The sequence below is a fragment of the Filicampus tigris genome, chromosome 1 (assembly GCF_054856515.1).
Source record: "Filicampus tigris isolate MCC_2025a chromosome 1, RoL_Ftig_1.0, whole genome shotgun sequence".
NCBI lineage: Eukaryota > Metazoa > Chordata > Actinopteri > Syngnathiformes > Syngnathidae > Filicampus > Filicampus tigris.
Genome location: NC_141217.1, coordinates 11,669,486 through 11,684,326, shown reverse-complemented (window position 1 = coordinate 11,684,326; position 14,841 = coordinate 11,669,486). Strand labels below are relative to the sequence as shown.

Genomic DNA, 14,841 nt, shown 5'->3' with positions numbered 1-14,841 from the left:
CGATTTTTTTAAAGAGCACTTATCCCTCTCGCTCACCATTAGTGGCATGCTACTGTGGGCAGGTCCAGCGCCGAACTGGTTAAAAAAAAAAAGCGTTGTCCTACTACACGCTGTCGCCCGTACTCCGGGAAGTCATTTCGCTCGCGGCTGCTTGAATGCTAAGCGCTAAGCTAGCTTGCCCTGCAGCAGTACGGTCTTTATTTATACTATATGTAAGTCCGTGCAAAGCAGCAACGAGCTGCATGCTGTCATCATCTCCTTCGTTGTGACAAATAAACGACCACACTAACAAGTACAGTTAGTGTCACAATTTTCAAATCACAATTTTATGCAAGCACATTGGTGTTAGTGTGTGTGCGCGCGTGTGTGTGCGCGCCTAATTGATATTGTGCCGCTGACTACTTTTAATGCATTCGATATTCGGGTTAAGGGCAAAATTCTGATTTCGGAGTCATTTGTAACAACCCGTTTATATGGCTTGAGAGGACAGAGTTACCCCCCACATTGTTGGGAGAGGGGTACTATGCAGCAGTAGTATCGCGTCCGACTATTTTCAGTCTCAACAAAACCGATATATCGCTATATTGACAGAGGAATAATTACACACAACCTGTCTCGTGTGACAGTGTGCAAGAAGTGAGAACTTTAATACAAAGCAACAAAGAATCAAAGGAATATCATTGCTCACTTTTGTGGAAACAATGATCAGCTGAGTTTTGCACAAACTTGTTTTTGTCTTAAATATTCATGCAGCATTTTGTTCCAATTTCTGCCGGACTGTTTTAGTCTTTTGTGACTTGCACACCAATTTGTCTCCTGTGCCTGGTTTGACATCATAGCCCTCTGGCTGTTTTATGTTTTCACAGTCAATTGGTGCATTCAAGTATGCTGTTTTGACATCCATCTGATGTAAAATCAGGTTATCTTGTACTGCCTTTTGCATTAGCACTCTAATGCTAGTCATGTTTGCAGTGGGTGAAAATGTCTCATCATAATCTACACCCATTTTATGACTATATCGCTTTGCTACATAACGTGCTTTGTATTTGTCACATCCTTCAATATCGCTTTTAAGCATATACCCATCCACCCCTCGCTTCTTTCTTGCCCCTGGGTAATTTGGTCGGGGTAAATGTGTTATTGTCTCTTAGCGACTGCATCTCATCATCCATCGCATCAACCCATTGCTTTGCGTTGGATGAGGTTATAGCTTCGTTGTATGTTACAGGTATGTTACACATTAACCCATAACAGTAGTCAACATTGGGGAAAATCTGATCATCAATTTCCTCACCACATACATATTCAATTAAATATGATGGTTTCGTTCTCCCTCTGGAAGGATGTCATCTTTGTTACTTTGTAAACATTAAAAAGTGCTTGTTTTTTTGGCTTTGGGTTTCACCTGTGAAAACTACACTTGCTGTTAAGCAAATATGAAGACCAGAGAGTAGGAACAAATAATTAATTTACTTAGTCAATCGTATTCCGTAAAATGTAAACTCACCATTCTTGGAGTGTTCACGATATGTTTTAAATCCGCTGGATAAGACAAAGATATTTTAAAAAATGTATAAGGAACAAAGAAGAATGAATTTACTTAGTCAAACGTATTCCATAAAATGTGAACTCACCATGCTTGGAGTGTCCACTAGAAGTTTTAGTTAAAGCTTGGATTGTAGCATGTAACATGATAGTTTCTCTCTGGAATGAAAATAATGCACATAGATGTACCATTTGGTAACTGGAACTTCTTTGAGCCAGCACGGGCTCCAACCCCGGATTTACAAGACTCCACCTCGACGATGTATTTAAGAGCAGGATTAGGATGGGTGAGGACAGTTGTTTAAGGGGTTTCAAGGTGGCTTCAGCTTCGGGGGTCCATGCAAATGAAGATGCTGTAGTGGTGAGCTTGGTGAGGGGGGCAGTCGTCACGACCGTGCTGTAGTCATGGATGAATCTCCTGTAGAAGTTTACGAGCCCCAGGAACTGTTGGAGCCACTTGCGGGAGGAAGGGACTTGCCAATTAGCCACCGCCCCAATCTTAACGGGATCTGGCCTAAGCCGACCCTGGGCGAGGACATAGCCCAGAAAACCAACAGAGGGAACATCGAAATCGCTTTGACAAAGAGTTTGTTCTCGAGGAAGCACTGTAGAACTAATCTTACATGCTGGGCGTGTCTTTCGGGGTTCGCGAGAAAATCAAAATCTCATCGAGATGAACATACACAAACTGGTTAAGCATATCTCGGAGAACATCATTAATGAGTGGTTGAATCTGCTGGTCTGGTCAGAATGAACTGTGACGTGAGGAGTAGGATTTGGATCCAGAAGCAGACAGGACTCAAAACTGGAAAAAAAAAAGGAGTTTTTTATATACAAAAATACAAAATAACAACAGAGAGCAGGGCTGGGCGGAACAGGGTATGGAAGTAAACTTGATGTTCTGACAATGTGCGATTGAACAATTGTCAGATATCTGACCGTGCTCAATTCTATATGACATAATAAAGGTGACAGAAAATGGTCATAACAATTGACCACCACGGAAGACCTGATTGGATTTTGCAAAGAAGTGCAGAGATGGGCCACAAGAGTTTTGAAACAAACTTTTATGGACTGATGAGACCGAGATGAACATTTACCAAAGCGCTGGGAAGGCCAAAGTACAGTATGGAGAAAAAAAAGGATCTGCTTATGATTCAAAACACACAGGCTCATGTATGAAGCATGGCGGGGGTAATGTCATGGTTTGGGCTTGTAGGGCTGCTTCTGGAATGGGCTCACTAGTCTTTATTTAATGATAATGTGACTCATGATGTTAGCATGAATTTTGAAGACTACAAAACCATTTCGTCAGGCAATTTACAGAACAATGCATCCAACCTTAATCAGGAGAAGCTTCATCATGCAGCAAGACACTGACCCAAAACTAGGGACGGGTACCGAAGACCAGAGATGGGCAATCCGTCCCAGGGACGGAACAGTCTGTCCATCCGTTGCAGACGCATGCCCATTTTGAGGATGGAGGACGCAGGACGATTCGTTTTTATTTAAAAAGGATGGACTAATCACGGATTTTCGTCTGTCCCTGTAATCGTCCCTTTAGCCGGAGGTATTACTCAAAAGATGGTTGGCCAAGTTTACTTCACACTTGGTCTTTAAGTTTAGTACAACAAAAACAAAAGAATTGACCTTTCCATTCTCATACTTTTGGAGGGCACTGTACCTACCTGCATGCTTAATGGCTATTTCTTTCCTTCTTTCTTTCTTTCTTTCTTTCTTTCTTTCTTCTTTGGGTTATTTTTTCTTTATGTTCATCTTTCTTTCTTTCTTTCTTTGGGTTATTTATTCTTTATGTTCATCTTTCTTCTTTATGTTCATCTTTCTTTCTTTCTTTCTATCTTTCTTTCTTTCTTTCTTTCTTTCTTTCTTTCTTTCTTCTTCTTTGGGTTATTTATTCTTCATGTTCATCTTTCTTTCTTTCTTTCTTTCTTTCTTTCTTTCTTTCTTTCTTTCTTTCTTTCTTTCTTTCTCCGCCACACTTACACTTTTTATTCACTCTACCAGACTGAGCTTTTGATTTGCCATACAATATGCCAAAACAGGCATCCCGTGATTGCCTGAACCCCAAAATGGCTAAGAGTCAGGCCATAGTAAAAAACGCAACACAGAGGCTCCAAATAGGGGGTGGGGGTGGGAGGTAACTATTCGTTTTAGTTGCACATTATTAGAAACATGCAGATGGGGTAGCCACGCTAAAAGTGCTTGGGGATCATGTGTCACGCGCGTTAAAAAAAAAATCGACAACATTCAATGAGTGTGTGTGTGTGTGTGTGTGTGTGCGTATGTCCGTAGTATGGCTTAGAAACGAATGAATGGTGGCTGGGATGTTGGGGCTGACTGGATGGATGCAGGCTGAGGAGGAGGGAGAATGAAGGCTGGTCAGAAGGGGGGCAGAGAGCCATCTGGTAACCGTGGCGCGTGCTGCACGCGTGGTTCCCCTGAGTGCAGCGGCATCCGACGGCTTGACATTTATCTTCAGTTATTGTTCGATAGCATTATAATTTCAAACTGAAGTATAAGTACTCATAGCCTACTTTGAAAAGCACGATGCATATAGTGCTTGATGAAATTATATGACATTATCAACTGCTAAGCAGAAATGCATCAAACGGACAATCATTTATGTTGAGAGTGCTTTCTAAGGCTTTGCTGTCTTCTTTGTGTGCATCAAGTCACTGCAGCGCCCCCCCCCCCCCCCCCCGCCCCCCCACCCCCTTGGCTTCATCACCCGCCACTGTGCAGAGCGTTGGCAACAGGACGCAGAAAACACCCCACAGGTATTGAGACCTCGCCCCCTCCGGCTAGAACTGCATAAACCTCATATGCAAAACTATTGTTGTCAAAATTTACGAGCAGATGTTATTTGGAAGTAGCGTGGCTTGGGTTTACTTGATGTGGCGTGGATTGGATTGGAGCAGGAGACTGTCTGTCTGCGGACCCTTTTTCCACGCTCGCAAGCTTCAATTCTATACCAGTATTACGCCGTCATTTAAGTAGTTTTTCATTAAATGTTTCTCAGTGAAAAGTATGTATATGAGCAAACATCCATAAAAACAAGTAAAAAGACATTTAATTCAAATAAAACAATATTAAAAGTAAAAAAACAGTGCTGAATATATTACCTATATACTGTACTTAGTTTGAAATATAATTTCAAAAAACAATTATGTGATCTCAACATATTCACGAGCATTGGCTTTGTTTCATTTTTAGAACAAAGTCTGGAGTTTCCGCGTAATTACGCAAGACAACAACGGTTTCCGCATAGTTACGCACTACTACAATCCATGTTGATTTTCTACGACGTATAAAGAAATAAACTACATTTTCTATGCATGGAACTATTTTAAAAATAGTTATAAGTCTATTCAAACGTTTGCGTGGTTCAGTTGTGTGCGAGCAAACATGTTTTACGCGCGGCGTCTGGATGTGGATTATGTATATATTTGTTATGCTTATCACAATGCAGACACGCACTGGAGTTGTCACGCTTGGATTTAAGTAAAAGACAGATGGCTATCTTAATAAACGTGATGCGTTTTTCTGTTGTTGTCGTCAAATGCGTGGCCAGTCACTGGTTTGGTGTTGGCTTGGGGGCGTAGCCGTGACGCACGGGTACCGACGCCGTCGACTTGGATATAAACCGCAGCCAGTGGCGGTTAGAAACACTTCTCCTCTGGTATCTGTCGAGGATACATCTCGAGAATCGAAGGGCGAAGAAAATGTCTCCAAACATGTCTTGTAATGCTCTGGCATCCTTTTCTCCGAGGCCCACCGTGGCCAAAAGAAAAGAAGCCCTTGAGCTCAGAAAGGTGAGTTGTGTCTTCCCTCACACGTTTAACTGTGCTCGATTATTTTGTATTTAATATATCGCCATACTAAATTGGATTTCTTCTTTTCAGACTATGAAACCTTTGGTGGAAAAAAGAAGGCGCGCTCGTATTAACGACAGCCTGAACCACTTGAAAGAGCTGATTCTTCCACTTGCCGGCAGAGATGTATGTTGTTTTTTAATTTCACTCAGATGTGAAATAATCAAAGTAAGCGTGTGTCTCACTTGTTTTAACATTTGATTTCTTTTTACTATCTGTAGAAGACTCGGTACTCCAAACTGGAGAAAGCAGACATCCTGGAGATGACCGTGAGGTTTCTCAGTGACATTCCCTCTGTCAAAAATAAAAGTGAGTATAATAGAATACAATACTCACAAAAAAGTGGAGGGAGATTTGGCTTTCTAAAATATCCAATCGCTGACCTAACGGCTCATCATCACCATTTTTATTTCAGATTCCACAGACAGTTACAAAGAGGGCTACAAAGCTTGCCTCCAGCGCGTCTCTGCACTCCTCCCCAAAAGCAGCCTCGAGCCAGACGTCGCCCGACAAGTGACCGACTTCATCCAGCGGTCCATGGCGGCCAACGTCAACCGGCAGTGCCTCAACTGCTGCAGTCAGAGCTCCGCAGCTTTTCCGCACATCCAGCAGAGGCTTCTTCGGCTCAAGTCTAGCATGGGCCACAAATCCGAAAGCGCGGTGCCACCCATTAGAGCTCGCTCAGTTCCACAGCACGACAGCGCCCCTATGTGGAGACCCTGGTAGATCATTCTAGTGGGTCCAACGCACGCCAACCGAAGCGACTAGCATGTTATATACATGTATATAGCCTATATACATTGCATGTTGAATTAGCATGAATTATATGCATTTAAGATTTGCCATAAATCGACTTAGCCGAGTATTGTATACTTCCTCTTTTGCGTACGCGTCGGTTGTCCTGTTTAAGTTGACAAATCTAGACTGTCGTATTTTGTTAAAACTCCGCATGTATGTTTTACGTTAAATATTTGGTCTGCTTTGAGGACTGAATGATTAAGGGCTATTGAAACAGCCCTGTAAGGCCCTAAGGGTCACTGTTAGTGAATTTGCACTGTATGACTTCAGTGTTCTGAATCTGTGCAGATTGATTTTGTGGACATATTGCGTGTCACTTCAAGTATCTCTGTTGGGATGTGTTTATTTTCGCAATTTGCAGCGAATTCTGTATTTATGTAATGTATATAAATAACAATAAAACTGCGACGTCGTGGTAATATTGTGTTTGTTGATTGTATCCATTTTCCATGCATGCAATATTGTTTGTACAGTATCTTACGATAGTACACTTCATATTTTTTTTTTATATGAAATGTGTCTTTTCATGGGACAAAAATGAAAAAATAACACTTTGCTACAATGAACAGCTTATCTTTGGTGTAAATTTAACGTCCCCTGAAAATAACTCAAAACATAGCAATTAATTTCTCAACCGCTTCAAGAAAGTTGAGAAAACCCTTAAGTGAAAACGCCTAAAATGTGCCTAAAGTAGTTTTATTGTATTTTGTGTGGCCACCATTAATTTCTAGCCTGTCCTAATACTCTTGGGCATGGGGCTCACCAGGGCTTTACATGGTTGCCACTGGACCCCTCCCCGAAACCAACATTAAAGGAGCTGGTGGACGTTAGTCAGGCCTCGTGCAGCGAGTGTGAACTGTATCACTCCTTTGAGGGAGCAGAATGAGTATTCTAAAAAAGTAAAATAAAATACATGTACTTCGGTTACCTTATTTACAGAGACTGGGCAACATCTTCAGGCAGGTATTTTGACACAATTATTGCTATTTGTAAAGTTTGTGCTTGGTATGTATACCCATCTATTCGTTAAACGAATTTCGTTTGTTTCAATTCAATTCAATCAACTTTATGTTCCGCTCTCTTTTTGTATTGGTTTCTGCTACCCTCTAAAGGCTGCTGGTGATATTGCCACGGTGTGTTGCGTTCATGGGCTCTGAGTCGCCTGGTTGAAACGGAAGCCGACCGATGGAAGCAAAATGGCTGTTGGCGTGACATTTACAAACTAAACACCACAGATACGTTTGACGGAATCGCTTGTTCAGCACATCGTGTTTCCTTGCACCCGTGAGAAACCTTTAAAGCTTTTTTTTTAAATCCAAATCACTTTCTTCACGTTTTATTGTTTAATAAAGTCTCTGATACTGTGCGAGTGGTTTCATGACGTTTTCTCCCGTCAGGATAGAGGACATCCTCACCAGCATCATGTCTGCGATGAAGGCTCTAGACACCGCATCATCCCTTCAGCTATGCAGGTAGGATGTTTAGTTGTGTTAATTATGTTTATTACGTGTGTTCTGACTTTTCTTCGTTATTAGACGTGCGACACATGAACACGTACACTGAACTCACGTATGCCGGCGTCCGTCCGTCGCGAGACTTCACGTCACTCGCCGGCTTAATCTGCTTTATCTCTTTTACGAGCTTTATATCCATCCACATTTCCGTTTTTGGTCACTGCGTCGAAGATGTTTAACAGTGATGGCGTACCGCGTCAGACAGGATGTGTTGGGGGATGATAAAGCATTTTTCTTTTGTGATTTCACTCGTTTGTCGTATATCACCAAACATACACATTGCACGTTAAACACGTACAAGATAATGACACCACGTATCTTACTGCTCACGTCTCTATTGCACATGAAAATATGTACAAAGGAAAAGGTGTAACCTAATTTACATTTCTGAATTGGTTCCATGTCCCAGCAGCATGTTCTGTGTCGTTATACTCTTGTTCACCAACAGGGGGCGCAAAGCGCACACCCCCTTTTTTTTTAACACTCGTGGGAGCAGAGCAAATATTGCTTGGCAAACACGGGTTTAAGGAGTCATGTGTTTTCACAAGTTCAACCAGTTCTCAGGTGTTGTATGTACAGTCACAAAATAAACTTCTCAACCCTTTATATGTAAATACGTCACTGTGAAGCCCCTTTGACTACACCGAGGCCTGTGAAGCAAATTTGCCTTTTGCGGCACTGTGTTGACTGGTTAGACTCAGCGTCCGCCTCATAGTGCAGAGGTTGGGGGTTCGAATCCGGCCTTGGCCTTCCTGTGTGGAGTTTGAATGTGCCTGCGTGGGTTTCCTCCGGGTACTCCCAATTTCCTCCCACATTCCTTCTGTAAAAGCACGTGTAGCCAAAACCAAACTGGCTGGGTTTTTACCTTCTGGACCTGGATTTGACACCTCTGCTAATAACTATGATTGGACTGGGTTAAATGATGTGCCAAAACAGCTAAAAACAACATCCCAGCGAATCTACTTCTCTTCCATCCCAGAATGGCGCACAAAGGCATAAACGTCCCGTTAAGCCTTATTCTACCTGTGCAAAGTCTAGCAAAATACCAAAAGAAAAAGATCTCCACCCATGGGCACAGTTGGACTGCGCTTTGCACATGTTTACATATTATTGTTTCATTAAATATGAACAGATTACGTGATAAACGCATGCATTTGTGGTAATCTGATTTATGACTTACTGATTTATTTTTCCGCCACACTTGTTTGGTAGAACTTTTTGAAGTTCAAGTGAACACTTAAAAGACTGCAAGTCAAAGTATTGTTTGTTTTCCAAATTAATTAATGTTTCAATTGCCATTATTTGAACTAAGTCTAACCTATAAGATCAAAACATTTGTGAATGATAAAATTGATATTTGTTATTGTATTACAGATTCATTTAGTTCTTGTGTTTGTTAAAATATATATGGGAAGAGGACCTTGAAAAAAAAAATCATGTTAAATCGCAATTGCAATACTGAGGAACCCCCTCCCCGCCCTCAAAGTAAAGTACAAAGTAAGTAAATTATACAGATTTGTTGTTATGAATAAAAAACATATATAACTGGCTAAGATTGTTTTATGCAACAGCGCTCACATATATACACAATTCAGACATTAGTCCCTTGGCAGAAGCAATGGAGATTCCTGAGATTCCCTCGTCAGCCACGGCACACGACAAAGATTATTGTCAGTTTGGCCTCTTATCACCTCATCAGCGGGCGGGTTCTGATCCAGTCAGACCAGTTATAATGGTGACCATAGTGACATCAGGGCTTTAAATCTCAGAGCTGGAAGCCTCCAGAATTCAAGTAAGTGGCTTGGAGAAAGACGAGAAGAAAGAGGCTCAGGTGTGGAAGATGCGCTGCTTCAGGCCTCCGAGAAAGTTTGTGCCCTATGAAGTGGAGACGGCAGACTTCAAATATGAGCTCTGCAGGTAGTTCACACAATACTTCATTTATAATAGCGTATTTGATTACAGTGTGACCTTCATATCATACGAGGGAGCACCTTTTTAAAGTGTCTTTTCAAAATTAAAGTACATTCCACAGAAATGTCAGCATTGTGACAAGCTGCTCCGTCCGCGACACCGGTGCATAGTTGCGTCAACTTTGCTGCTGTGACTAACTATGAGTCATTTTGTCAGCAGTCATTCATAAAAACAAGAACCAGTTACTCAGATGGTAAATGTGACTCATTTGCCAATTTATGGTGTGAAGATGTGGCTTTTCTTGCTTTTATGACCTGTTAGAAGGGCAGCACATGCAGTCTGGCATCTAAGATGAGCTGTAATCCGCAAAATGACTCAGACAACAAACCACAGGAAAATGGAACGATAGGTATGACGATTTGTACAATCTAATTCCATTGAATCCAAAGATAATGATGCATTAGGGCTGCTAGATTATTTAAAAAAAACCACCAATCCCGATTATTTTGGTAATAATTGGAATCACGATTATTCAAATGATCATTTATTTTTGGGTACAAAACAAGAAAATGTTTAAACGTAAAAAAAAAAAATAAAGACATACATTTCGTTGAATCACTATGTAAGTTCCTTTTGGACCAAACAAAATGTATCAAATTAGTTATTATAAAATTTAAAAAAGTACAAATTCAAGTATGATTTTGTTGTGTAAACAAACATAGTGCGTTGGATATAAATGCATATTGATGATCGTTTTTTACAATTATGCCAATTTTGTAATCGTGGAGTGTAATAATCGTAATTGTAATTGAATTTCAATTAATTGCACAGCCTTACAATGCGTGATTGACTGTAAACCCCCAAACGCTGTTAACCTGTACCGTACATGACAGATTGTCATTCATCAGATTATTGTACATCGCATCAAGTGTATTCCCTGATAGCATTGAACAGCATTCAGTTCATAATTCTTGTGACTTTGTTTTTTTCTATCAGCGTCACATTTTCGTCAGTAGGTCTTTTTTTTCCCCCTCTCTAGCCCGGCCCCAAATGAAACACCAGTCAAATGAATGCGATGCTTTGTAAAACTGTTCAGTATCCCAAACAAAGCACAACATTATTGCAAGTGAAACCAAAAGTGAGTGATTCATTTTCTCTTGTGATTAGAGCAAGACTAATTGCGTCTCTCTTTTACTGCAGGATCATGCGGCCAGACGATGCCAACATTGTCGGTAACGTGCACGGTGGCAACATCCTGAAGATGATCGAGGAAGCTGGATGCATTATTAGTACGCGGCACTGCAACACACAGAATGAGGTGAGAGGTTACAATCATTTGGCCCAAAAACCTGCTTAATACCGGTTTTGCCTATGACAGAATCCTATTAAACCAACAACAATAGAAAAAAAACAGGAGGTTGAAATAAAAACAGTTACAGCACTGAACAGAAGCAACAGTTCAGCTAAGTCATCGACATGATGGCTGCCCATCACCTCCAACTATTGACTCTCATATCATGCTTCACCTTTCACCCATTGAAGCAATTCTGCTTTGACTCCTCACATCACTGGATCCTTGTCTTGCCTTCAACAACATTCTGCCGATGTCTTAAATTTCAGCCTCTCTTCAGATATGACGTGCGATATCTCTTATTGTATGTACACGACTGTTTCACTGAACACACATGTTCACCACGCACGGTATTTGAATATTTACAGTGCTTCAATCTTTGTGACAGGTGCTTTACTAAATTAATTCAGCACTGTATTTCAAAATCAATGTATATCCTGCAATGCATTTCTGACTCAGATTACTATAGCAAGAAAAGAAAAAAAAACGTACTCATAAAAATCGGTATAGAAAACACTATATCGGTTTGTATTGTGGAATGGTGTGTTTGAAAGGAGCTACAAATGCAGCGAGGTGTCTAAATAGCAAATATCACACGATGCATCTTCAGGCGTCATGGTTGTGTGGTCAAAGCAGATGTTAGCTCTTAACTATGCTTGCTTCCTTTTGAGTGTTGTTACCTCACGTATGATAACGTTGTACTGTGCGGCCTTCTCCAGGACCGCTGCCTGGCTGCTTTGGTTCGTGTGGAGAAGACTGAGTTCCTGTACCCCTTGTTCATCGGGGAGGTTGCCCACGCCACGGCTGAGATCACGTACACCTCGCAACACTCGCTGGAAGTGCAGGTCAAAGTCATGGGCGAGAACATCCTCACAGGTAACTTGTCAAGACGTCGACGGTTGATTCGATTATTGCGTCAATCACATGTAATCCTCAGGGCAAATCATATCTTTTGTTGACTTGCTGCCTCTCACCAGTGTAACCTTTTGCCTCATTCTTCCATCCACCTTCCTTCATCCCGGCGAGGAAATGAAGAATGACAACCGTTCATGTGTGCAGGCATTCACTGATAAGCACAATTCAAACACACCTAGATATACACACGCACGTCCAAATTGGTGGCAGCTTCTGTGGTGTGGTCATATTTAGTCAAGCCTCTGGTATACTGTAGATATTGCACAAATACAGCATATTATATGGATTCTATATTATTTTGCAGTTTTATGGGCCACCAACCAAATCAGAGGTCTTACTGTCTGATATGTTTTTTTGTTTTTTTACAATTTCTCCACCCAATGCATGCAATGTTTAAAGAGGAAGTTAACCCAAACATTTTTTTTCAAGAATGTTCTATGCAAGCCCACTAGTTGAAACGCGGCATTCTGATAAATATTACGTTTGTAGAATAAGAGTTAATCCACTCGTTTTTAGCCATCTCTGGGGGCGACCATATTGTCACTTCTGTCGACTGAAAATGAAATCACAACTGCTCAGGGCTAAGGTAACGACCAATCACGGCTGACTTGTTTTCTGAAGCTGATTAGTCGTTACCTGAGCCCTGAGCATTTGTGATGTCATCTTCGGTCGACAGAAGTGACAAAATGGCCGCCCCCTGAGATGTCTAAAAAGAGGTGGAATTTGCTACTTCATATTCCACAAACACAATATTAATCAGAATGCCGCGTTTCAACTAGTGGGCCTGCTGGGAACATATTCTTGAAAAAATATATGCTTAGGTTGATTTCCACTTTAACCATTTTTAGCTCATTATAAAAGTTTAGAATTGCAATAAACTTGAACTATCTAGCAGGCAAAGTAATCCAATCAGTTTTTGGGGGGTCACATCAAACGTTCATTTGTTGCTTGATAGAGTGCAATCATTCTTGACCCATAGGCTAGTTGTTCCTAAACTTTTTAAACCAAGTAGCACCTCAAAGAATACGTAGCTCTCCAACTAATACCATAATGACCAACATTAAATCACTTTAGTTTACTAGGTAGCGGTTTTATTCTGGAAAGGTATATTCAATATTCTTGTGAGCCACTGTAACAATATGCACAGTTGGGACATTAACGTATCATTTACAAAAAAAAAACCTGTCCTTCAATAAGGATTCAATGAAAATGTGTTAAAAGTTAGATACAAACTGTACCTCGAACAATGTTTGAAAACAAACTGTTGTAAAAAGGTTAAATGCAAATGTACGGAATTTAATTGTTAAATCCAACTGAACTGTGTAGAGCACATATGTCAAAGTCAAGGCCTGCGAGGAGGTTTTCTACGGCCCCTGGGATGATATTGCTTTATTATTAGATCCGGCCCGCAGCAAGCCGGTGTGGGTAGCAGATGTGATCGGGTCCTTCGCGCCTGGCGATGACGTCACGCTTTAAAATATATTGTAGCGTCTTCCAAGAACACAGACGTAGTTTAATTATTTCGTTTTTATTAGTCCAACCGGCTACTGTGGGCCGCAGCCGACGCCAACGCAGTACGACAACCATTCAGTCAGAAAAGAGCAACGGCTCTTCTCCTCCTCCTCCTCTACTCTCTCTCTCGCATGCCCTCCCATCCAGCAAGCCGCACGCTGCATTCATCAACCTCGGAAACAACACAACTTGGCAAGACCCAAATTCGACCACAACACTATTTCTGTTATATCTTTGCATCTATGTTTGCCACCCCCCTGGCTGTTGTTATAACGATCATTGCCGCTACTTTTGCGAGGATCGTCCCTCGGTCGACTTCACGTCACTTTTTGTGGCTTTCAGAATCGAATTGTGGTGAAAAGTTATTCGGAGTAAAACACGTATTATTAAGACATACTTCATGTTAGAAATCTCACGTTCTTTTATTTTTTAGTGATTGTTGGCATTTGATAAATTCATTGGGTTTCGATGTAGTACTCAGAGTTCCCACACTATGAGCAGGCATTGGACGCTCCTCGATCGCTAAGTATTGATAGCGAGAGACGTGGTTTCTTTTCTTCCTCCTCCTTCGACACAGCTAGCTAGTAGTTTGTTCGTGCCAGCAAACTTAGTCGTTGTAGATTCCCAGTGTTTCACCGCGTTTGTTGTTGTGTGTAAATGGTAAATGGTGAGTTTAATCATTTAGGTTCGTGTCATCTAACTGCTGTACATAATAGCCTAGATCAGGGGTGTCAAACTCATTTTTGTCGGGGGCCACATCGTAGTTATGGTGTCCCTCGGAGGGCCGTTATGACAGTGTTCCCATATAAATGTATGACCGCCTTATATTATCACATATACAAAACAAATTGATGGATAGCTAGTTTCGAAATTAGAAGCCGGAAGTACTTGTTTGTTCAATTATTTTTCTCAATTTATTTTGAAGGGGAGGATTGGTCACAAATAACGCATTGTAGTATCTCATATCTCAGTGTTGTTAAAAGTGAAAACAATTTTCAAGAAACACATGATTTACCTTCGCGGGCCGCACAAAATGAGGTTGCGGGCTCCGGATCTGGCCCCCGGCCCTTAACCTTGACACCTGTGGCCTAGATATGTTCTCGTGAGTGATGTCACGTTGATGAACACTAGTTTGTTATTTCGGCTAGTATGCTAACTATTCTAGTGATGAAATGTGTGAATGTGTATTGTATGTAGGCTATTATTTGGCTGTTTAATTTCTTAATACAGTGAATTGTAATGTTTAGGCATATTGCTAACTAATGGATATGCATTGGATGATGTTGCTAGGTTATTCTTTGTCTAAGTCTTTGCAGACCACAGTAAATAGACGTGTCAAGTAGAATACGGGCCTGTGTTTTCTGACAGGAACACCCTCATTCATACCTTGCCACTCTAAAAT

The 14,841-nt window shown here is 41.2% G+C and overlaps 2 protein-coding genes across 4 annotated transcripts in view; both read left to right on the top strand.

The window, feature by feature from the left end:
* The first annotated feature begins 5,252 nt into the window (after positions 1 to 5,252).
* On the top strand, positions 5,253 to 6,596 carry LOC147152759 (transcription factor HES-2-like). The gene is made up of 4 exons (XM_086044225.1): positions 5,253 to 5,378; positions 5,469 to 5,564; positions 5,660 to 5,747; positions 5,854 to 6,596. Exons 1-4 carry the CDS (start codon positions 5,289 to 5,291, stop codon positions 6,162 to 6,164), a joined length of 585 nt encoding a protein of 194 aa, XP_085900351.1. The 5' UTR covers positions 5,253 to 5,288; the 3' UTR covers positions 6,165 to 6,596.
* Positions 6,597 to 7,357: 761 nt separating this feature from the next.
* acot7 (acyl-CoA thioesterase 7) overlaps positions 7,358 to 14,841 on the top strand; it is a 44,053-nt gene continuing 36,569 nt past the window's right edge. The window contains exons 1-4 of one of the 3 annotated variants that reach the window (XM_086052269.1): positions 7,358 to 7,520; positions 7,634 to 7,708; positions 10,862 to 10,979; positions 11,732 to 11,888. In XM_086052269.1, coding sequence (XP_085908395.1) covers positions 7,659 to 7,708; positions 10,862 to 10,979; positions 11,732 to 11,888 — 325 coding nt within the window. In that variant the 5' untranslated portion in view covers positions 7,358 to 7,520; positions 7,634 to 7,658. Of the gene's footprint in view, positions 7,521 to 7,633; positions 7,709 to 9,519; positions 9,668 to 10,861; positions 10,980 to 11,731; positions 11,889 to 14,841 lie in introns of those variants that run through there. The other 2 variants (XM_086052276.1, XM_086052262.1) reach the window with 2 other exon arrangements.

Bases quoted from the DNA above. Each gene is read 5' to 3' on its own strand.
- LOC147152759 (XM_086044225.1), top strand. From the start codon at position 5,289: ATGTCTCCAAACATGTCTTGTAATGCTCTGGCATCCTTTTCTCCGAGG. The intron at 5,565-5,659 runs GTATGTTGTTTT...TACTATCTGTAG, and splicing joins TTCCACTTGCCGGCAGAGAT to AAGACTCGGTACTCCAAACT. The intron at 5,748-5,853 runs GTGAGTATAATA...TTTTTATTTCAG, and splicing joins TCCCTCTGTCAAAAATAAAA to ATTCCACAGACAGTTACAAA.